Raw genomic sequence first — 24705 nt, 5'->3', positions numbered from 1 at the left:
GTGAAATAAGTCAGACAGAGAAAAACAAATATCATATGATTGCACTTATATGTGGACTGGAAAGAACAAAATATATGAACAAAACATAAATAGACTCATAGGTACAGAGAACAAACTGAGGGTTGCCAGATGGGAGATGTATTGGGGTGGTCTGGGTAAAAAAGGTGAAGGGATAAAGATGTACAACTTGGCACTTACAAAATAGTCACAGGGATGTAAAGTACAGCAAAGGGAATACAGTCAGTAATATAATAACTATGTATGGTGCCAGGTGTTTACTAGAATTATCAGGGAAATCACTGGTTAATTAAATTATACAATTAACCACTATGTTGTACACCTAAAACTAATATAAAATGACATTGAATGTCAACTGTAATTAAAAATCAAATAAACTAAGTTAAAAATAGAACAAAACCAACAGTCCAATGGATTTGACAATAGGATGTCAATATTGACCTCAGCTACGTAAATCACAGTGAAATGATAGGGACAGAAGCCAGATTAAAATGTATTTAAATTTGCATTTCCCTAATTACTAGTGAGGTTGAACATCTTTTCCTATCTCTATTGGCTGTTCTCATGTCTTCTTGGGAGAGGTGTCTGTTGAGGTCCTCTGCCCATTTTCTGATTTGGTTGTTGGTTTGGTGTTGAGTTTTATGAGTTCTTTATATATTTCAGATATTAAACCTTTGTCAGAGCTATTGTTTGCAAATATCATCTCCTGTTTGGTTGGCTGCCTTTGTTTTGTTGTCAGTTTCTTTCACTGTGCAGCTTTTTAGTTTGATATAGTCCCATTCATTTATTTTTGCCTTTATTTCTCTTGCCTTTGGGGTCAAGCTCATAAAATGTTCTCTACGACCAAGGTCCATAAGTTTAGTACCTATGTTTTCTCCTATCTGACTTTTTGTTTCCGGTCTTATACTTAGGTCTTTGATCCATTTTGAATTAATTTTTGTATCTGGGGACAAACTGTAATCCAGTTTCTTTCTTTTGCATGTGGCCTTCCAGTTTTCCCAGCCCCATTTATTGAAGAGACTATCTTCATTGTGTGTTTCTGAATCCTTTGTCAAAAATTATCTGCCCATATACACGCACTCTCTCTTCTGTTCCACTGAACCGTGTGTCTGTTTCTCTGCCAATACCATGCTGTTTTGATTATCGTAGCTCTGTAGTGTAATTTGACGTCAGGTAGTATGATAACCTCCAGTTTCATTCTTTTTTTCTCAGGATTGCTTTGACTGTTTGGGGTCTTTTGTGGTTCCATACAAATCTGATGATTTCTTGTTCTATTTCTTTAAAAAATGGCATTGGGATTTTGATGGGGATTGCATTAAATATGTATATTGCTTTGTGTAATATGGCCATTTTAACTATGTTGATTCCTCCAATCCATAAATATGGGATAATTTTCCATTTTGTTGTGTCTTTTTCAATCTCTTTTAGTAATGCTTTGTTATTTTTTTGTACATAGGTTCGTTCACATTCTTGGTTAAATTTATTCTTTTGGTTGCAATTGCAAAAGGAAATTACAAGATACCACCCACACCTGTTAGAGTGGCTTTTATAAACAAGACAAGTAATATCACGTGCTGGAGAGGTTGTGTAGAAAGGGAACCCTCATTCACTGCTGGTGGGAACGTAGACAGGTACAACCACTATGGAAAACAGTCTGGCAATTCCTGAAAAAAGACGAGAGTTACCATATGATTAGCAATCCCTCTCCTGGGTTTATACCCTAAAAACTCAAAAACATGTATTTGCAGATATATGCACCCCTGTGTTCATTGCAGCATTATTTATGGTAGCCAGAACATGAAAATAACCCAAGTGTCCTGCGATAGAGGACTGGATGAAGAAGATGTACATATACACAATGGAATGCTACTCAGCCATAAGAAAGGATGAAATACTGCCATTGGCAACAACATGGATGGACCTTGGGAGTACTATGCTAAGTGAAATAAGTCAGTCAGAAAAAGCTAAGAACCATACGATGTCACTCATATGAGGGATATAAAACAGAAACTCGTGAACACAAACAGCAGTGTGGTTGCCAGAGGAAAGGGGTTGGGGGAAAAGGAGGTCTTAATATATGGTGACAAGAGAAGATTTGACTTTGAGTGGTGGGCACATGGTGCAATATACAGATTTTGTAACATAGAAACCCACACCTAAAACCTCTATGATCATATTAACCGATGTCACTCCAATAAATTAAAATAAATGGGAAGTGTCATATAAAGTGTACTAATTCTCTGGATGTGGTCCAAGAGCCAAACAGTGACATATCGCACCTACCAAGTTTTAGAAAATTTCTTTAATGAAAATATGTGGCTAGTCATTTGGAGTAATTATCAACTTTAAAAAAATGATACCATAGGGAAAGAAGAATTTAAGAATACAAGGAGTATAACTCTTATTTGTTTAGGTTTAAATCTAGTTTAATTCTTTTTATTCCAAGCTTTCTCTCATTGCGTTTTAATCCTCATCTAGTTTACTAATGAGAATTTAAAATATTATTTTCATAATCCTTGTACTTTTGCTATTATTTTCATTCTAACCCTGAGGTTTACTCTTAATCTGTTTCTTTATAAACCTCTTAAATTTTAGCTTTCGTTGGGAACATTGTTGTGGTGATTAACACTTTTGGACTCCCCTTTCTTCCTCTTTATGTTTTAATCAACTTTTATTTTTAAATTGCAAAAGCCAATTAAACATGTATAAAATTTTATCATATATATGCTATCTACCTAATTGATTCTGCCAATTCTATACAATTTTGCAGAACACTATTAGGATTCTTGGGACTACGTGTTAATGTTTGTAGGTTTCTAGGAATTTTTGTTGAATTCTCTGAAGGCAATCTTAGTTGCAGGTATTTATGGAATAATTTTTTTCACCCTATTGTATAGCAAGTTCTATAAAAGCATTAACTACCTGTGTGACATTGGGTAGGGCAGTGGTCAGCAAACCGCGGCTCGCGAGCCACATGCGGCTTGCGAGCCGCGGTTTGCTGCTCTGTTGACTAATGAGTTTGCCGACCACTGGACTAGACTAAATGTTACCGTGTAGTTGGAAGGTGTGAGGATTAGGCAATTGTGGCATATTGTGTGCAAAGAGGTAAAGGGTAGTATATGACAGTGGTTGGCAAACTCATTAGTCAACAGAGCAGCAAACCGCGGCTCGCAAGGACCACTGGGGTAGGGCATTGCACTTATGACTGGGCTGTTTCTGGACTCTATAATCTCTATAAGAACCTCCAGTCCTGAAATTCTGTTACGTTATTCTCCAGGGAAAAAACACGTTTGAATAAGTAGTGTTTGTTTCAGTTTCTTATAAAAGGCCCAAACTTTATTTTATTATACTACTAATGTCCTAGCATATCATAATAGTTATTTATAATGTATTAATACATTTTATATATGTTTTCTAATATTACATTGTAAACCTAAATAACAATAGCATTTTCCCATTGCCTGTGGTGGGAATGCCACTACTGGATTTTATTCTTTTTTACTTTAAGTATGTCTTCCATAAACAGCCCAGGCAGGTTTAAGGAAGGTACTCCTCTTTGTCCTCTCCTCTCTTCTCCTCTCTCTTTCCCTCCTCCCTTCTCTCTCTTTTCCCTACATAACTTGTCACCTGTTGCTGTCAATATCTATAATAATAAAAGCATAATATGCTAATTAGACCCGACGACCTTCCAGACAAAGCTGGGGCTGTGAGAGATGCCCGGGTCCTGGGTGCTAGAGGGAAGCTGGTGCCGGCAGCCGGGGAAAGGAAGGACTACTCTTGCACGAATTTCGTGCATTGGGCCTCTAGTTTATTTAATAATGTATTTAAATTACATTTATTTTAAGTTTTTATACAAGGAAAGTTTTGAACTAATCTTTGAAGGCTTACATATTCATTGATAAATTTAAGTGAAAACTATATCCAGATGAGTATCTGCTGATGGGAGTGTATGCGTTTTTCTTCTGGTAAATTCAGACAAAAAAGTTTGAGAACTACCGCTATCCCTTTTTGCTGTCTCTGTTTTTTAAAAATATATTTTATTGATTTTTTACAGAGAGGAAGGGAGAGGGATAGAGAGTTAGAAACATCGATGGGAGAGAAACATCGATCAGCTGCCTCCCGAACACTCCGCACTGGGTATGTGCCTGCAACCAAGGTACATGCCCTTGACTGGAATCGAACCTGGGACCCTTGAGTCCACAGGCCGACGCTCTAGCCACTGAGCCAAACCGGTTACGGCTGTCTCTTTTTTTTAGGGACTATGCTCATGTTTGAATCAAAGAAATGGATATAAAAGCAGAACATTTATCTAATCATGTGGTTAGGAAACAAAGCCCAACTTAAAAATAGGGTATGCTTTGTATCATTCTGAGAAAGACATGATAGAAAATTGAGGTATACCTTTCTACTTTCTACTAAGTTTAATTTTCTCTTTGAAGTTTATGAATATAAAACATCGAATGATCAGAGAGTAAGTTAAAGTGATAAAGGGATTCAAAAGGCTCTATATATTCTGTTCTGCCAACCAGCAGTAAGGTTGGCATAATAGGACATACTAAATTAAAATGAAAACTATGTGTAATTATAAACCCACATTTAAACATTTAAATGTATATTTCAATGAAAAACAGCTCCATTTCATTAGTAAGGATTATGGTCCTGATGGTATATTTACCTTTACATTTGTAATTATAATTTATAGTCTGCCTACTTTTAAAATGAACTTTAAGCAGTTGTTTTAGTTTATAGCATAACTTTACAATTGTAGGTGTGAACTATTTCTGGTGTACATTTTTAAAGGTGTTTGATCAAGTTTTTATTCCCTTACAAATAACCATCTGTAAATATGGAGTTTATTTGTATGAGCTTTGGAAAGGTATTTAAGTTGCCTGGAAGAATAAATCACCTCTCTCTAATAGTGCCTTTTTTTCTGATTTTCAAACTAAATCAATATTCCATTTTTAAAATTAGAATGTTATTCTTTAAGGCAGCAATATAGAGCAAACAAACATACACATAGGCATGTATAAAGAATTTGGCCTTGCTCAAAGACAGATCTTGCCTTTGCTCTGGGCTTCTGGGAGGTAATCTATATCATACATGTAGAAGTATCTTTTTGTTTAGGATAGGGGTTGGCTACACCCAGTAGTGTGTCCAGTTATATGAATTAGGGTGAGGCTTTCGGTCATATGGTGTCAATCAACCTGGCAACCTAGTTAAACCACTTGGGCAAGCAATTGATTAACCATGCTTAGGTAATGAAGCTCCAATAAAAACTCTGGACACTGATTGAAGTGCAGTGAGCTTCCCTGGCTGGCAGTACCATATTATCACAGATCAGCAGCATGCCATGTTGATGCCAAGAGAGTAATGCATCCTGGAAGCTTTGTATTTGGAACCATCCCCACGCACTGCCCTGTATGAGTCTCTTCCCTTGGCTGATTTTGATTTGTATCCTTTCCTTGTACCCTGTAACCATGAGTATAATAGCTTTCGGTGAGTTCTGTGAGCCCTTCCAGTGAATTATTGAACCTGAGGGTGGTTTTGGGAAGCACCTGAACTTGTAGATGGTGTTAGAAGTGAGAACAGTCTTGAGTACTGTGTCTTCAAACCTTGCCATTTTATATACAGGCTAGATTTTCTATGTGTGCAAGAGTCAAGGTAGAGATAAAGAAAATAAAATCAAGAAAAACCCAGCAAAATGAAGAAGAATAAAGGCAATTGAGATCTGATGGAAGGTTACCTGGTTTGGGGTAGGGGGAAATAAGATCAGAGAAAGAAATACTATAGGAAGAGTGACTGCTTGTTTGAGGTTAAAGAACTAATTTGCCGAGAGAATAGTTCAAAATGTATCTTGAAAATTCACTGTTGAGGACTTGGAGATGTACTGTGTGAATTAGGAGAATAAAATCTTCCTTTTGGTAATTTGATCAAAATCAGGCTATCCTTGCCTGCTTCTTGCCTCTGTGGATCCTTTGTCCAGCCTCCTTTCACTATTCCCTTCAACTTCTTATCCTGAAACTTTAACTTGGAAGGCTGTTTATGGGGAAGGAGCAACAAAGGGAGATGTTATGGGGGAAGGGAAAGTTGGGGAGCAGATAAAAAATGTCCTTTTCTTGACTGTTTTAGGAAGGAGCCATTACTTCTTCTTTTGTATGAATAATATATACTTCAGTTTTTTGGAACACTTAATCACACTGCGAACAGTTAATTTTATTCTGATTTGCTTACTGAATTGTGAGGTCTTTAAGCCAGACATGTTTGCTATTTCTCACTAGCCAGCTAAAGAAAGAAAGAAATATTGATTGAATTCCTATTGTATGTACCAAGCACTTTGCTGAAACATAGATATTGTCAAATCCACTGGTTTCAAACTTTTTAACTTATGTAAAAATGTTTTGATAAAGAAGTACTTTCTCACTCATTAAGTTAATAATTATAACTTTTTATTGTAATGTTAAGTAAAGCTGACAAATAACTCTTTTAGTGGACTCTAAATAACACAGTGGTGTGATACCTATCACCATCCATTTCCAAAAATACATTTATGAATAAGCTTTTTTAAAAAAGTTTAACAAAACCTTTCTTAAATTATTGGGTGACACTGTGTTAAATAAAAAAGCTCTTTAACATTTAAAATTTTATATTTTTTTCTGTTTAAATTTGTATTTATGTTATGCTTTTCCTCACCAGATTTTATCCTTATGTAATGCATTTTTATGTAGGAATTATATTTTGCATGTAGTATATTATGAAAATAATATATGCATTAAAGCCTTTATGCATATTGATCACCCTGCCAAGTCTCTTCACTAAAAATAGGTATGTAGATTTAAAAAATATCTCCTAGTCATTCAATTATAATTAGCATGTAGTTAGTAAAACAACATAAATAAAATGTTGTTAAGTAATTATGAAATAGAAGAAAATGAAGTTATGGGAAATGCGTCTTTTGATGACATGGGTAAAGCTAATCTTTATTTTTAGTTAACCTTTTGTGGATAAATAATACACATTGCTGCAATAAGACAATGTTCAGCATCATTTTCCCTTTTTTCATTTAGAGGTGTAAGTGCTGAGAAAAAAGTTGACATAATTTGGATGGTAATAGACAGATTTTTGTTTAAGTTTTATCACTCAATTATTTGAACTCTATCATAAAAATTATTTTTATTTATCAGCTGGTAATTTGATTAGGTTCATCTTCAATTTTGTTGGAAGCAAAGAATTAGAAACCACCTGACTTGGGTCATTTATTAGAGTCATTAGAGACATACAGTTCTGGGAAGTATACCAAAATTGGCTTTATTAAGGCTTTTTAAATAACTAGTAATTATGTCTATTGGTTTTTTCTTATAGTTGTATGCTAACCTTAACAGTTCAGGAGGTGATGGTAAAAGTTAAATATTGTTAATTTCAATATGCCATTGTCAAAAGGATTCTTTTTTGGATAAAATGTTTTTATCAAGTACCTTAAATTTGTTTTAGTTAAAGCCATTCATTCAGTTTAAGGCTTTGGAGCCTTATTGGCAAAATTGTTCTTCATTGTCAAACTAATCAGATTTATTTTCATGATAGAAAAGGTCTGGCCTCATTTTTCAGTTCAAATTAATGGCTTGATTTGTGTTTCTGTGACAACCATCTTTTGATATTTAATCCTCAATAGATAAGTGGACGAGCAAGGAGCCTTTTTTTAAGTTTGTTTCCTGGAAGAAATAAGGTGACACTGTCTTTCCTGTTTCTTGTTGGGAACTGTCTTACTGTTGTTTAATAGGACTCTTTCTGAAAAGTAATACATTCTCTGGTGATGAATATGGGATGGAAGAGAGAAACTGTTTAAATGAAAATTGCAACCAACTTCTGCCCCATGCCATTATGTGTCTGCAAATAGAACACACTATAACAGTTCCCCATTTATAATTTCTGGCTTCATTCTTTATAGAAACAATGTATAAAACAGGAAGTGTGTAGTCAGTTTGTGGTATTAAAGAAGGCTTTGTGGACAAAGTAAGAATCATTCCTAGCTTAGTACTTCAGAGATTTTTACATGCTACGCACTGCAATAGAGATCTATTCAGGGTGGGTGATAGATATAATATTCTTTTTATTTAATTGATAAAAGCACTGTGAAAGGGGAGGCAAGAAAGGAGAGTCTACATGATCACTCCACTTGGACCCATTGGATCCACTTGGATCACTCCACTCTGATCCACTGTCGGGTAGATTAGTTTTAGGAAAGGATGGAATACAAGTGGAAATTCAGAACCTGGGAATTGCTGTCCATTGTTTTTTAACCTATTTCAGTAGTGTGCTCCTTAGAAATTCTGTTACCTTCAGCAGTAATTTGAAAGATCCCTGTTCTAATATTTATAGCAACTTCTAATCTATAATAATAAAAGCGTAATATGCTAATTAGACCGCATATTACGGACAACCTTCCTGACCAAGCTGGGGCTGTGAGGGAAGCCCGGGTCTCAGATGCCTGCTGGTGGCCAGAGGGGAGCCCGGGTCCTGGGTGCCTGTCAGCGGCCCGAGGCGGGCGGGGAGCCCGGGTCCCGGGTGCCAGAAGGAAGCCAGTGCCGGCAGCCTGGGGAAAGAGGGCCTACTCTTGCACAAATTTCGTGCATCGGGCCTCTAGTTTATAGATAAGGAATTTGAGATGTAAAGGGGCGAAATAATTGCTTATAGTCCTTAAGCCACTAAATGGTTCATTCAGGAACTTCAAAACTTACTTTTTCTCCTGTGTCACACTACCTGGTACATAGTCTGGCATACAGTAGATGTTACTATGTGTTTAATGAATGAATAACTGCATATTTAAAAATACGTTTTACTGAATTTTTAAAGAGAGAGGAAAGAAGAGGGAGAGGGAGAGAAAGAAACATTGATGGGAGAGAAACATTGATAGCTGCCTCCTGCATACCCCCTACAGGGGATTGAGCTCACACCCTGGGCATGTGCCCTGACAAAGAATTGAACCAGCAGCCTCTTGGTGCATGAGACGATGTTCAGCCAACAGAGCCACACTGGCCAGGGCGAATAACTGCATATTTTTAATGAACTCTTAAATACTTACCATTGTAGTAGCTTCTTGAATTTGACCTGCTAGATGAGTAACTACAGATGATTCACTACAGAAGAATAGTGAAGATATCTTGTGTTGTCAAAGCATGGTCAAGTTGATCTCTTCAATTCTTGTGGTGTGTGTGTGTGGACGGGACTAATTGAACAGCAAAGAACTTGGGCATTTTTTATATTTTACAGATTAAAACAGAGATCTGTAACAGTGTGATAGTACTTTTTGATAGGTGTCAACTATTGGTTCTATAGATGTCTGTTAGTCAAACATACTTGTATGTTTATATGACCACTATATTTTTGTTCTGTGTTACAGGTATTCTCTTAAAGCAAATGACCAAATCTTGGCTGAAGACAAGCACAAGGAACTGTAAGTGCATTAAACTGGAGATTGTACATAGTTTGCCCTGTCAATGGAGTAGATGTACATAAATAATCTGATTTTAAAAATTATATGAAATATAAAGGTATAATTAACACCATGACTTTAATCCTCATAGGATTAGGATATTTATACTACATAAGGTTAACAGGAAATAATTGTTCCTGTATGCACATTAAAATATGTAGTATTGTATTCCATAATTGGGAAATAGGTCATTTCATTTTCTTTCCCTAGATAAAATATTAAATTGTCACTGTTAATTTTTGGCTCTTACTTAATTGACTTCCCCTCCTCATGCTTATGATAGAGAAATATATATTTCTTTTGTTTCCTTATGGAAAAATGCCTAGTCATTATTTAGCATAGGTAAAAGCACTTTAAAAGGTTTGAAATATGAATAAAATTTTGTTTCCTTTTAAATATTTAATGTTCTTAGGGTTCTATCTTTCAGATAAAAATAACTGTATATGTGATTCTGGGATTTCTCCATCCCTATTTTTCTGTCCTACAGTGGTATTTTAAAAATTACTACTTCATAGGAACTGTGAAGTTTTTAATTAAAAATTACTAATTTGGGAGTTCTTTAAATTCACCGTACCTTAACCTTTTTAGTATCATAAGACTGTCTGAGAGGGAAGCTAAAAATATTTTGTATGTTTCAATTTTCTAGCTTGTCTGCCTCCCCCTTTTCCCCCATTGTGCTGTAAGAAAGTTTTGATAATCTTGTTATGCAACTACCTCACATCAAATAATACTATAGAATTAAGAATTTGAGGAATTAGAGGCTAACTACAGATTGGACCACACTTGATAATACTGTAGTCCTACCTTTTTCATGCGGGATACATTACTAGACCTGCAGTGGATGCCTGAAATCACAGATAGTACCAAATGCTATACATACTATTCTTTTCATACACACACACACACACACACACACACACACACACACACACACACACTCTTATGGTGAAGTTTAATTTATAAATTAGACACAATAAGGTTAAAAATAATAACTAATAAAATAGAATAATTATGACAACATACTGTAATAAAAGTTATGTGAATGAGGTTTCTTTCTTTCTATCTCATTGTGCTATACTCACCCTTCTAATGATGATGATGTGAGATGACACAATGCTTATGTGATGAGATGATGTGAGGTGAATGACGTAGGCATTGTGACATAACAGTAGGCTACTATAAGGTTTACTTGAACACAAGCATTGTGATACTGTGTCGGTGGATCTGGTAACCCAGAGAGCTACTAAGTGATTAACGGTTGGGTAGATCTACAGCTTGTATACATTGGGCCAAGGGATGATTCACGTCCTGGGTGGGATGGGGCTGGATAGCATGAGATTTTATTATATTACTCAGAATGGCACGAAATATAAAACTTATGAATTGTTTATCTGGAATTTCTATTTCTATAACTGGGAAAAAATAACTTAATGAAAGAAATTCTAAATTGACTAAATTTTAAAGTGTTAATATACTTATCTATTACAAGGTGAACTTTTTCAACTTTATAGTCATAATGGTGAGCTAAGTAAGCAAATAGAATGTACATCTAAAGGTTGAAAGAGCACAATTTTATTTATTATTTTTTGAATCCTTATTCAAGGACATATGTTTTTTAAAAATTGATTTTAGAATGAGAGGGAGAGAGAGAAACATGGATCACTTGCCTCCCATAAGCGCCCTGACCAGGGATTGAACCTGCAACTTAGGTATGGCCCCTGACCAGGAATCGGACCTGCAACCTTTATTTTATTTTTTAAAATAAATCTTTATTGTTCAGATTATTACAGTTGTTCCTCTTTTTTCCCCCCATAGCTCCCCTCCACCCGGTTCCCACCCCACCCTCTGTCCTTACCCCTCCCCCACTGTCCTAAACCATAGGTGTATGACTTTTGTCCAGTCTCTTCCCGCACCCCCCACACCCCTTTCCCCCGAGAATTGTCAGTCCACTCCCTTTCTATGCCCCTGATTCTATTATATTCACCAGTTTATTCTGTTCCTCAGATTTTTTATTCACTTGATTTTTCGATTCACTTGTTGATAGATATGTATTTGTTGTTCATAATTTTTATCTTTACCTTTTTCTTCTTCCTCTTCTTAAAGAATACCTTTCAGCCGAAGCCGGTTTGGCTCAGTGGATAGAGTGTCGGTCTGCGGACTGAAGGGTCCCAGGTTCGATTCCGGTCAAGGGCATGTACATTGGTTGCGGGCACATCCCCGGTAGAGGGTGTGCAGGAGGCAGCTGGTCGATGTTTCTCTATCATCGATGTTTCTGGCTCTCTGTCCCTCTCCTTTCCTCTCTGTAAAAAATCAATAAAATATATTTAAAAAAAAAAAAAGAATACCTTTCAGCATTTCATATACCGTATTTTGTGGTGTATAAGACGACTGGGCGTATAAGATTTTCCTGGGTTAAAAAGTCGTTTTATACGCTGGAAAATACGGTAGTCCAATATATCTAATCCATTATATCTAATCCCATCAATATAGTCCAATATACCATATTTTCCGGCGTATAAAATGACTTTTTAACCCAGGAAAATCTTATACGCCGGATAGTACGGTAATACTGGTTTGGTGGTAATGAACTCCTTTAGCTTTTTCTTATCTGTGAAGCTCTTTATCTGCCCTTCAATTCTGAATGATAACTTTGCTGGGTAGAGGAATCTTGGATGTAGGTTCTTGCTATTCATCACTGAATATTTCTTGCCACTCCCGTCTGGCCTGCATAGTTTCTGTTGAGAAATCAGCTGACAATCGTATGGGTACTCTCTTGTAGGTAACTGACTGGTTTTCTCTTGCTGCTTTTAGTATTCTCTCTTTGTCTTTTGCTCTTGGCATTTTAATTATGATGTGTCTTGGTGTGGTCCTCTTTGGATTCCTTTTGTTTGGGGTTCTCTGCGCTTCCTGGACTTGTAAGTCTATTTCTTTCACCAGGTGGGGCAAGTTTCCTGTCATTATTTCTTCAAATATCGTATTTTCTGGCGTATAAGACGACTGGGCGTATAGAAGATTTTCCTTTTGGTGTATGGACGATACTCCAATCAACTGAGCCACCTGACCAGGGCCACAATTAAAAAAAATTTTTTTTTTTAATTGATGAGAGAGAGGGGGGGGGGGGAGGGAGAGGGAGAGAAAGAAACATCATGAGAGAGAAACATAGATTGGCTGCCTCTTGCACTCCCTCTACTGGGGATGGAGCTGAAACCTAGGCATGTGCCCTGACCAGGAATCAAACTGGTGACTTCTTGGTGCCTAGGCTGATGCTCAACCATTGTGCCATATCGGCTGGGTGAAGTCTTCCTTCTTAATAACTAGTACTTACATAGCAAGGTTCTTATACCTGTTAGTATTGTGACTTAATTGATTTGGCATTAGTTGATTATCTTTGTTCTTTTGGCTGTTGGCTCTCTGCCTTGTAGTTTTTGACCTATACACTAAATAAAACTCTCAGTTGAATATGCCTGACCCTGCAACACTAGCCCTTCATGAGAACTGCTTATAAATAATCTCATTTGTGTCCTTACAATTAAAATAGCCAAGATCTCTTTGTGCTCAAGACTAGGCTTTTTAAAATATCAAAAGATGTAGGTATAAATAAAATGTAATTCTCCAGTTACTAATTCCATGCTTTCTTTTCATAAAACATTATTGCTTCTAAATTCTAATCTGTTAAAGACAGTCTTGATTCATCATGATATTGCAAAAAATGCAGTGACACCATCACATTAACTGCCTTTTGAAAATGTACCTTAATTCTATGTGTTTCAATAAGACTACAATAACCCTAATTGTCTTGATAATACTTAATATACTAAATACTAATTGTGTTTTTATTTAAAATATTCTTAGATTCCATATACCCTTAGTCACCCTTGCTTTACAAATATACTTGTTATTTGTCTGGGACAGACTGATGTGTCATAACAGTGTTTCAAGGTTTACTTGAACATAAGCATTGTGATACTGTGACAGTGTGTCTGGTAACCCAGAGAGCTAACTAAGTGACTAATGGGTGGGTGGATCTACAGTTTGTATACATTGGGCCAAGGGATGATTCATGTCCTGGGAGGGTCGGGGCTGGACAGCAACGACAGTGACAGTTGTCTCTTGAAGCAGAAAGGTTTTTCTCAGGTTTTTGTTTTCTAATATTCTACATACTGAAGATTCCGGCGGGTGATTTTAAGTAGGGAAAGCTAAACAATTAAATTTGTGGTGGGATTAATACGAAACTATGTAATTTATACTTTGCTCTATACATGGTCCAGTAATCAACTAATTTCATTAGTCTTCTATAGATATTCTCAGTCTACTAGAGTTTTAGTTTTTGAATGGAGTAATTTAAAATAAATTAGTAAAACATCACTTTTTCATTCAATAAATATTTTCTACCCAGTTATCAGTCAGTGTGCTAGGCACTGTTTAAAGAAAAGATATTGACTTCATTTATAAATGGAGACTAACTCTCCAATTTAATATTGCTTCACATTTTAAAAGTCTCATAATTGAAGATTTTATAATTGTGGGGTTTTCTTATTGGACATAGCTACAATTATAGAAGCATTTTGTTTCCATAAACTTCTGTTTGTTTTATGAATAGCTAAATTGTATATTACCTTGAATAAAGATTAAGATAAGGAAAATTAAAAGTTGGCTGGATTTAGGGACAAATACTAAAGGTAATATAAATAAATTCAGAAGTATTCGTGCCACTTAACACAGGCTGAAGTAACTTGATAGCTGAGGATTTTTTTTGGTGTGCTGTACTATATAAGGCATGGGGAAGGCCTCTTTAAAAAAGATTCACATTTATTTACTTGACTTTTTAAGATACCTGCCAAGATAAAGAATGAATTTTTAAAAGCAGTGTACGCTATTCTAGATATGAGGTATATTTTCTCTTCAGAACTTAAATGAATTCTCTTTTAAAAAATATTTTTTTTTTTTATTTCAGAGATAAGGGAGAAGGAGAGAGATAGAAACATCAATATGAGAGAGAATCATTGATTGGCTGCCTCTTTCATGCCCCATACTGGGGATTGAGCTCACAACCTGGGCATGTCCCCCGACTGGGACTTGAACCATGACATCTGGTTCATAGGTCGATGCTAAACTGCTGAGCCACGCTGGCCAGGTGAATAAATTATCTTTAATGACTCTTTTTTATGTCAAAAAGTCATTATTTTTTCAGAATTACCCCTTTAAGCTTTAAAATTTTGTCTTGTCATAATTATATTACATTTCAAAATTTTGGGGTCAATTTATGATTATTACAAAATGGGAGAAAATAAATTAGTTATGCAAGGGGAATGAATCCTGAGTATTGGAAAGTATACTATTAGACCTTGATCTTTGGTTCAGTGTAAAAGAATATAATTTTTGTAGAGAACAGTGCTCAAGTTTTAAACTAGCAGGGGAGATTTATAAATATTTAAGTGACGTGTTTGAGAATATGTTAAGAGCAGTTTGGTTTGAGCAATCAGTAACATCTGGTATGCTCTTATATCCATTATTATTAATTTTGTTACTTAGCAGGCCTTTGAAAACCTCAAGATTATTTTATAAGAATAATAATATAAGGACTGATTGCTTGTAAAGCTAATAGATTTTGTTCATGGTAAAATGTATTTGCTTAATCAAAAAAGGGGAAAACAATCTGGCAAGCAGAAAGTCAGAATTGAAATAACACCTAGCACCAGCAAGGTTAAATGGTTATTATTTTTCAACTAGCGGTCCAGTGCATGGGTTCATGCACTGGTGGGGGTGTGTCCTATGGGGATCGGCCCGCTATGGGAATGCCGCTCATCCCAGTCAGCCAAGCGGCTGTGGACCTGCCCTTTGAGCGGCTGCTCCCACTGTGGGAGCGCTGCTCTTCCCAGTCAGCTGGGTGGTGCTCCCACTGTGGGAGAGCACTGACCACCAGGGGGCAGCTCCTGCATTGAGCGTCTGCCCCTGGTGGTCAGTGCATGTCAATAGTGACTGGTTGACTGGTCATTCTGGTTGTTCTGCCATTTGGTTGCTGGGCTTTCATATATATAGATATATATATATATATAGATATTAATGAATAAGATACAGTATTCTAAATATCATAAAAATTTTTGTGGTCTCTTTCTTAAAGGCCATTTTTTCATATCTTTTAAGTTATAGTACTTTGAATCTAGAAATGAACTTTAGAACTAATATTTGTAATTTATAATGAAATTGAGTGAAAGTCACAGTAATAAAGTGACTTGTATAGGTTGCACTTTAATGACAAGTTTTGGACCAGAACTCAAGTTTCCTATTCCCATTTTAGTGCTATTACTGTTATACCATCCATTCCCTAAATATGCAGTGATTTGTTTATTACTTTTTTCTTTTTTACTCTCATTTTCTTGAGCATTCAGAATCTTTATCATCGACATCTTTGTCAGCATTAGAACCCTTTTTTTTCTAGAACACAGCTGTCTTTTGATCTAAGTTGTTTGACTACTAGTACATGTATGATGTTTTCATTGGAAATTTAATCCTAAGCTACAAATGCCTTTTATATGAGAAAACATTTTTAATTGATTTTTATATATAGTCTGATCTTAGTCTGATCTTTGTAAGGTAGCCTTTATATTGTTTTTAAAATTAATCTTTATAAAGCTTTGTATAATAATAATTACCATTTTTGCTAGTGAGACTATGCCTCTAGGAATAAGAACTAAATACTGTGAGAATTCCAAACTAGCATTGATTGAATTCATTTCAGGCTTTTATACATATTCCATGAATGGTTCTCAAGTAACTAGAGTTCCTCCTTTTTGGTGAACTCTTGACTGTCCTCTCACTTGAAAATTCTAGGATTTCATAGTTGTTTTAATCGGGTATACCTGGATTATAAATCTTCTGAAAGGTTTGCTTTAGTGTTTTATTGTTTAAAAGAAAAGTATTTACCCTGTCATAAAGGACAAGAACTCATTACAAGAGATAATTTTAGAATTCAACTAGGTCTTATATTCATGTATATATGATAGGTCAGTGGTCGACAAACTGTGGCTCGCGAGCCACATGAGGCTCGTGAGCTGCGGTTTGCCGCTCTGTTGACTAATGAGTTTGCCAACCACTGTGATAGGTAAATGAAAAATATTTGTTATTAGTGGTAAATCTTAAAACTCTTTGAAGAAATTTGTGGTGCTTTGTCCTTAGCATTAGAAAAAATGTAGTTTATGTATGAGTTTTGCCATGGACTGTAACCTTGATGTATCTGTTAGGATTCAATTCCGCTATGGGTATTAAGAAATAAGGAATTTATTATAGGAATTAAATGATTTTTCAATTGTGGGAAAAACTAGAGAAGTAAAGGCCCCAAAAAGGATCAGAGAAAACTCACTAACCACTTTTGGTGTAGGTTCATGAATTGGAGCTTTTAAGAAGCAGCTAGGCATGTCTGCAGGAACTGTGAAGGGGGTGGGTGGGTTGTTGGCTCTTTGCAGTTACCACCTGTATGGGTTTTCAGTGACCATCTGGTGATAGGCCTGGGCCTGGTTGGAAAGGTGAGCTGGAGGTAGAGTGGGATAAGTAGAACAAACTGCCCATCCCTTTTCGTCTGTCTTTCACTACCTTTAACCATTAACTACCTTTGTAGTGAAATGGCAGCTGCTTTATTTGCAACTCCCAAATTGTATACAACTTTCTCCTGTGGTTAATCCTAACCTGAAACTATATAGGGAAGGAAATTCTGGGAAATGTAACACAGTATCAAACTATATGGTTTAGTTTAATCACTTAATCTGAATTGAATATCCTTATTTGTAAAATGGTGATACTTCTATTTTATTTCATTAGGGAAAGATTAGATGAAATTATATGAAAAAGTTTTGAACTATAAAGAATCATGTAAAGCTTCGTTGTGATGTAGGTGTCTGTGAGTACGATGATGTTTATAAAAACCTCTTGGACTGTCTTCTGCTCTTGGACAAGATGTCTTTCAAATATCATTGTGAGTTTACATTAGTGCTTTGCTGTTTTATTATCCATTTAGCAAATGATTTATTTAATTAGCTATTTCTCTTTTAGTTAACTCACTAATCCATGTGGGTATAGTTTGAGTTTCTAGCATACAATTCTTTAGAAACAAAAAAGGGTAATGGTCTTATTTGCTCTCTACCTCTTTGATTTTGTCGGGGAGTGGGAATTGGGTAAGGTGTTTCCTGGAACTTTATTCAAAGCTTTGCAGTCCATGTGTAGTTCATTGATTTTTTTTTTTTTCAGTGAACAATTTACTTGACAGTATTTCACTATGTGATATCTGTGGGGTGAATACTAGGTGGGATGAGTATGGAACGGAGAGAACAGAAACTGCTGGTGTGTTAACTTATTTTTCTCCTGGGTCTAAAACAAACAGGAATATTTGGAGACGGAAACTATGACAGATATCTACCTGAAAAATAAAGTAAGGGTATGCCAACACTGTCCATATACCCTTAAAGATTGAATTAGACTTTTGGAGGATTATATCGATTTGGGAGTTTGGGGGAAATTTTAGTATCTATTAGCAACTAATCTAATTCTTGAAAATACTTTCTCTACTGAATATCATTATTGATTTCTTTTTGGAAAGTATTGAGCAATTAAATAACACTTATGTATTAAAGAACAAGAGAAGAGAACATTATTTTAATTACTTTCATGCTCTAATTTAATTTTCACAGCAACCTTTTGAGGTAGATATATATTCCCATTTTATAGAAAAACTGAGGCTTGGAAAGACTATAACTTGTTGTATAGTAGGAAAGGATAGACTGTGATTTGATTTTAGACCTTTTTTGTTGCCTTTTACTTTGATTAAGTTCAGTGACTTTGGAAAGAATATTTTTTACATTTTTGGAGGAATGATATTATTTAAAACCAATATACCTACTTCACAAAGTGTTTAAAGGTATTTATATGGGTATTACATTTTATAAGTTTTAATATGGTTTACTAGAACTGTGCCCTAGTTTGTAGATAATACTGTGTTTTTGATGGCTAAGGTAAAATCTCTGAGCTCACGTTGATGAATAGAAATCTAGTATTTCCAACAGGCTAGGTCTTTTCTGGAAGTTCTGTGTTATAAATTTATTCTTTATGGTGCTAGCTCCCTCTGTAGAACTTCATTAAGATTGCAACCTGACTTTTTCAGTTATTTAGCAAAGTGATTGAAACATTATCTAGAATAGATTTTTAAATTCTCTTTTAAATTTTACTTTAATGTCTTAATCACTTCCAAGTGTTTTTCTTATGAAAATATTATCTCTATAAAAGTTTTTCACTTTGTATATACTAAGTTTTAATAGCATATATGGAGTTAGACTACTTTCTTCAAACATTCCTACTACTTTAATGCTTTATTTGGGAATACCAGGGTGACTTGTGATTTCTAGGTCTGTAAGTCTATGTTGGGTAAGACCACAGGAAGTGGAAAAAAGCCTGATGGAAAATTTCGGGGAAAAATATCTTTTTGCAGGAGTGTGAATGGTTACTCCTTTTACCATTACTTTATCTCTGTTCTTTCTCAAACTATTTTATATTTAAACTAGGGGCCCGGTGCACAAAATTCGTGCACGGGGGGGGTGTGTCTCTGAGCCCGGCCTGTGCCCTCTTGCAGTCTGGGAGCCCTCAGGGGATGTCTCACTGACAGCTTAGGCCCACTCTCTGCAGAGCCATCAGTCAGACATCCTTAGCGCTGTCACAGAGGTGGGAGAGGCTCCTGCCACTGCCGCTGTGCTCGCCAGCCGTGAGCTCGGCTCAGACCTTCTGGCTGAGCCGCGCTCTGCACTGACCACCAGGGGACAGCTCCTGCGTTGCCATCTGCCCCCTGGTGGTCAGTGCACGTCATAGCGACTGGTCGCTCTGCCTTTCAGTCAATTTACATATTAGCCTTTTATTATATAGGATATTAAATTGTATAATTAGCTCTTCAAAGATGTTTTCCCTACTAGAATGAAGGCAGAGAAAATATGATAAGGCTTCTAAGATGGAGTTTAGAAACATGGGCAAGCTCATGTCAACTATAAAACTAGGGACTATGTACATAACATAATAATGAGGATAGGCAAGAACTAGGATCATGCATGAATAAGCTTTTAAACAATTTTGTAGGATAATTATCTTTAAATCCTTTGTTAATACCAAACATTTATTATTCTGTTAAAGTATGATATAGTTTACATAAGCACTGGCATGCATTATGATGACACAAAGAATAAGGATGATTCTTAGTCTTTTTATATTTGTTGACTTTGATATGTGAGAATTGTTTGAAAGAATGTGTTTGAACCAGTTTTATTAATATAACACATCCATCCTTTGTTATTTTTAAAACAAATATTATCCTCTTGAAGTAGTAATATTGTTTTCCTATATCAGTAAAATGTTTATGTCAATGCATAAGTATTTTGTTGGGGGTTCTTATAGTTTTTATCTTTTAATCATTTACCTTTTCACAATCTTTCAGGATAACTAGCTCATCTTCCATTAGTCTCGGAAGAAATCTTGAGTCAACTTCCTTTACGTTGTTATTGGCTACTTAATTCCATGTCATTTTAAATTTGGTTTTACCTATGTGTCACATGGATAGTAGTGCTTTCCAGTGTTAATACTTTCTTTGTTATTTATTTAAAGTTTTCTTTATGTTAACTTAAAAATTAGCCTCACCTTATAAATAATGATAATGAATTTTAAACATTTATTTAAATATAAAGCTATAAAAATAAAAACATGTTTGCCACTTAAAATTTCTCAAATACAAATTGACATCATGTGCTTTCTGATAAAGGACAGACTGTCACGTGTAGTATTCCTACAAAAAATAAAGCATGAGTCTGATTGTTAGGGAAACATCAGAAAAACCCAAATTCAATGAAGCAGCTGGCCTGTACTCTTTAAAAGAGTCACTGTTGTGAAATACAAAGACAAATTTTTTTTAAGATTAAGAGAAACCAAAGAAAATAACAGCTAAATGTAATCCTGAGGGGAGGGGTGTATTATGAAGGACGTTGCTGGCAAAATTGAATATGGACTATACATTAGGTAATAGTATTGTTGCAATGTTAAATATCCTGAATTGATAAATGTACTGTGGTCATGAAGTGGTCTTATTTTTAGGAAATAACACTCAGGTATTTGGGGGTAAGTGGTGTTAATGTCTGCAACATACTCAAATGGTTCAGCAATAACTAAGTGTAATAATAAATAGTATCCTATATAATAAAAGGCAATATGCAAATTGACTGAACGGCAGAACTACCTGTCGCTATTATGCACACTGACCACCAGGGGGCAGACGCTCAAAGCAGGAGCTGACCCCTGGTGGTAAGTGTGCTCCCACAGGGGGAGTGCCGCTTATGCCTGGTGAGCACAGTGGCAGTGGCGGGAGCCTCCCCTGCCTCCGCGGCAGCACTAAGAATGTCTGACTACCGCCTTGGGCTGCTCCCTGCAGGCCGGCAGTCGGACATCCTCCAGAGGGCTCCCAGACTACGAATTTCGTGCACTGGGCCTCTAGTATGTATATAATGAGAGAGATAAGTCAACTTGTATTATAATACTATTAAGTAAATTTAGGTGAAGAGTATATAGGGATTATTTGTACAATTCTTACAATATCTTTGTAAGTTTTAAATCATTTCAAAATAATTAACTATGAGTCTTTCTGTTAATTTCGTTTGTTTACATTCTTTAGATTTTACATATAAGTGAAAACATATGGTCAGTCTTGTTTTTTTATATCTGAGTCAGTGGTCGGCAAACTGCGGTTCGTGAGCCGCGGTTTGCTGCTCTGTTGACTAATGAGTTTGCTGACCACTGATCTAAGTTATCTCTTCATAAATATAATAAAATTTCACTGCAGATTCCTTTAAGAAAATCAGCTAGACTCCTAAGTTATAATTCATTGCCTCTTTCATTATTCCTTAAATATTACCAACTTAAGTTATTTTTTTTTTAGCAGAGAACAAAAGATGTTTTTCTCCAACATTTGGGTGGATTGTTTATAAGTGCCTCTAATTCTAGCAGCCTTCTAGTGTTGGTGATAAATTTGGGATAATGTCTGTGACTGCCCTCTTATCTGGGTTGGATCTGTGAGAAATTTTGGGTTAATTAGATTTTTTTTTTAACATTTAAATTTTTTTTAAATCCTCACCTGAGGATATTTTTTTCTATTGATTTTTAGAGAAAGTAGAAGAGAGAGGGAAATATGGAGAGCAATAGCGATGTGAGAGAAACACATTGATTGGTTGCCTCCTGCACATGCCTGGGCCGGGGAGGAGCCTGCAACTCAAGTACATGCCCTTGATCAAAATTGAACCTGGGACCCTCTGGTCCGCAGTCCAATGCACTATCCACTGAACCAAACTGGCTAGAGCAGAATTTTTTTATTTTTTAAAAATATGTAGTAGATGAGGGCATAAACTTTCAGAACTAGTTCTTTCTAAAGTCAGATTTATATACTACTTGTATTATGATGCCTTTGTAAGTTATAGACACCCAAAACAAAATGACAGTCTATAAATGGAAACCTTTATTTAGCACAATAAATATGGAGGTGAGGGCTGGTTAATTAATTGGTTAATTCAGTGCTTCAGGAACATCATCAGGGAACCCTGGGTCTTTATGTTTTTCTGCTTCCCATTCCCATTGTCTTTTAGGCTGAAACTTTTCATCGTTACAAATGGCTGTTGCTGTTCTTAGAGCTCTTATATAGTTGAGAATATCTAGTGACTCACAGGAAAATCTTGTGGTCTTTTTTAAGAGCAAGAAGTGCTTTCTCAGAATTACCCCAACAGGTATTTCCTTAATTTATCATTGGCTTCCATTGCATCATATTCCCATTCCTAAACCAGGGACTGGCAAAGGAAATAGAATTATCATGATTTCTAATCAAGCACCATTCCATGGGCTAAAGCACAAAGCCTTTTATTCTAATAACTGAAGAAAATTTGGAGTTCCTTTGGAAAAGGGAAATGGCTGTTGGTTTGGGAACTAATGTAATACAGTGTTTAAAATAAAGCATTTTATTTTATTTTAAACATTGTAAGTTCTGTCAGATTTCCCTGGGAATACAGCGATCAGGGCCATATATGCAAACTGCCTGAGTGAGAGACTTCCTAAAACTATCTTCTGGGGTAATCTTTATTCCTTACTAGAGGCCCGATGCACAAATTTGTGCACGGGTGGGATTCAGCCACAGGTGGTTGGCCAGCCAGTCCCCCCCCCCCCCAATCGGGGGGGGGCAAATGGAGGGGAGGAGGGCCGGCCAGGGGGAGGGGTTGAGGTCAGTTGGCAGGCTGGCCCCGCCCCCTGGTCAAACTCCTGGTTAAACTGCTGGTCCAACTCTTGGTCAAGGGGACAATTTGCATATTAGCCTTTTATTATATAAGATTACTGTGCACATTGAAGAAAATTGAAAAAATTTTAAATTAAAAAATTTAAAATTTAAACTCATTCACTGACAGTAACCAAGGTATAAAAATGTGTAAAATTGAGTGAATACTTTTTGAAGCATGGAAGATTTTTGTTATCTTTAGATTTGAAAGGGGATATACATACTTAGGTAGCCCCATGGGAAATATTACTTCCTTTTTTCTTGATGTAATTTTCAGCTCCTCTTTGATTTTATCCTTAGCAACACAGCAGGGCACTTTTTAAAATCAAATTTTTTATTGACTCTAAACCAGGGAAGGTTGAAAAATACATTCCAAAAAATTGTATGCAGTATAAACAGCTGCTTTGGTTACTGTTTTGGTATTTAAGAGGAGATGCTGCATATTTTTAGGGAATCACAATGAGGAAGCTGGGCACACATTTCTACTGCCTCCTGAAACCATTATTATGATACAGTCATGTTCAGCATAACGATAACGAAGTTTCCATCAATGATGGACCGCATGCACAATGATGGTCATCTTTATATATAAAAGGCTAATATGCTAAGTGTCCCTCCCACCGTTTGACCAGTCGCTATGATGCGCACTGACCACCAGGGGGCAGATGCTCAACACAGGAGCTGTCGAGCTGCATTGATTTGGCAGAGGCGGTTCTTGGGTGACGCACCCCAAAACCAGAGAGGAGGGAGCCCGATTCCTCATGGGGCTGCGGGATTCCACCTTCGTTCATGGGTTATGTTGTTGCTGGGGCACTGTTGGCTCCGAATCTGGTCTACTGCACACTTGCTTTTGCATTCCACACCCTGTATGACAGCAACTTTGCAGAGTGCCCTCTCGCCGGCCAGGCCGAGGGACCCCACCTGCCGGAGGGATCCCGCTCACTCTGTCGCAGTGCCACCCCAGGTGTGGCCGACTGGAGAAGGACCGAGGGAGTTGGCTCCAGGGCATGTCTGGCCCTCCTCACCCAGTCCCACCCCACCTGACACCTTCTAATTTCCTTTCAATGTGCACGAATCCGTGCACTGGGTCACTAGTAACATTATAATGGAGCTGAAAAGTTTCTATCACCTGGTAACATTGCAGCCATCTTAACATGGTAGCACAACATATTATTCATGTGTTTGTGGTGATGCTGGTGCTAAAAAAAAACCCACGGTGTTGCCAGTCTTATAAAGGTATAGCACACATTGCCCTAGCTGGTTTGGCTCAATGGATAGAGCATCGGCCTGTGGACTGAAGGGTCCCAGGTTTGATTCCAGTCAAGGGCACATGCCCAAGTTGCGGTCTCATCCAGGAGGCAGCTGATCAATGATTCTCTCTCATCATTGATGTTTCTATCTCTCTCCCTTTCCCTCTCTGAAGGCAATAAAAATATTAAAAAAAAATAAAGGTATAGCACATACAACTATGCACAGTATGTAATACTTGATAAGATAGTAAACAACTATGTTACTGGTTTATAGTATATTTACTAGACTATACTTTTTTCATTATTTTATAGTATATTCTTTTTACTTATAAAAAAGTCTGTTGTAAAACAGTATGTTGTGTTACACATATTGTGTTTACTGCATCTCTTGATTATGTCATTTTTATTGTATGTGAAGGTGAGTGGTGTGTCTGTGAGTGCTGATGTGAAGGCAGCTGAAGAATTTTTGGAAACTGTAGATAAGTATATCAGTAGGCACACACTGCCAGTCTACTACAGGAGCAATAAGAAGTTATGGATGACTCAGTTCCTCTTTCAAAATGTCCTCTTGAGTTGTTAGGTCAGTGAAATGGAGAAGTACTGGTGTTAGGTTAATAAGA

The 24705-nt window shown here is 36.4% G+C and overlaps 1 protein-coding gene across 3 annotated transcripts in view; it reads left to right on the top strand.

The window, feature by feature from the left end:
• Positions 1–24705, top strand: part of ADK (adenosine kinase) — a 507845-nt gene that overhangs the window by 59048 nt on the left and 424092 nt on the right. For all 3 annotated transcript variants that reach the window (XM_079794329.1, XM_079794327.1, XM_079794328.1), the window contains exon 3: positions 9413–9466. In XM_079794329.1, coding sequence (XP_079650455.1) covers positions 9413–9466 — 54 coding nt within the window. The remainder of the gene's footprint in view (positions 1–9412; positions 9467–24705) is intronic.

Source organism: Cnephaeus nilssonii (genome assembly GCF_951640355.1).
Source record: "Cnephaeus nilssonii genome assembly, chromosome: 16".
Classification (NCBI taxonomy): Eukaryota; Metazoa; Chordata; class Mammalia; order Chiroptera; family Vespertilionidae; genus Cnephaeus; species Cnephaeus nilssonii.
The sequence above is the reverse complement of the archived record's forward strand: the minus strand, read 5'-3'. Positions and strand labels throughout refer to the sequence as shown.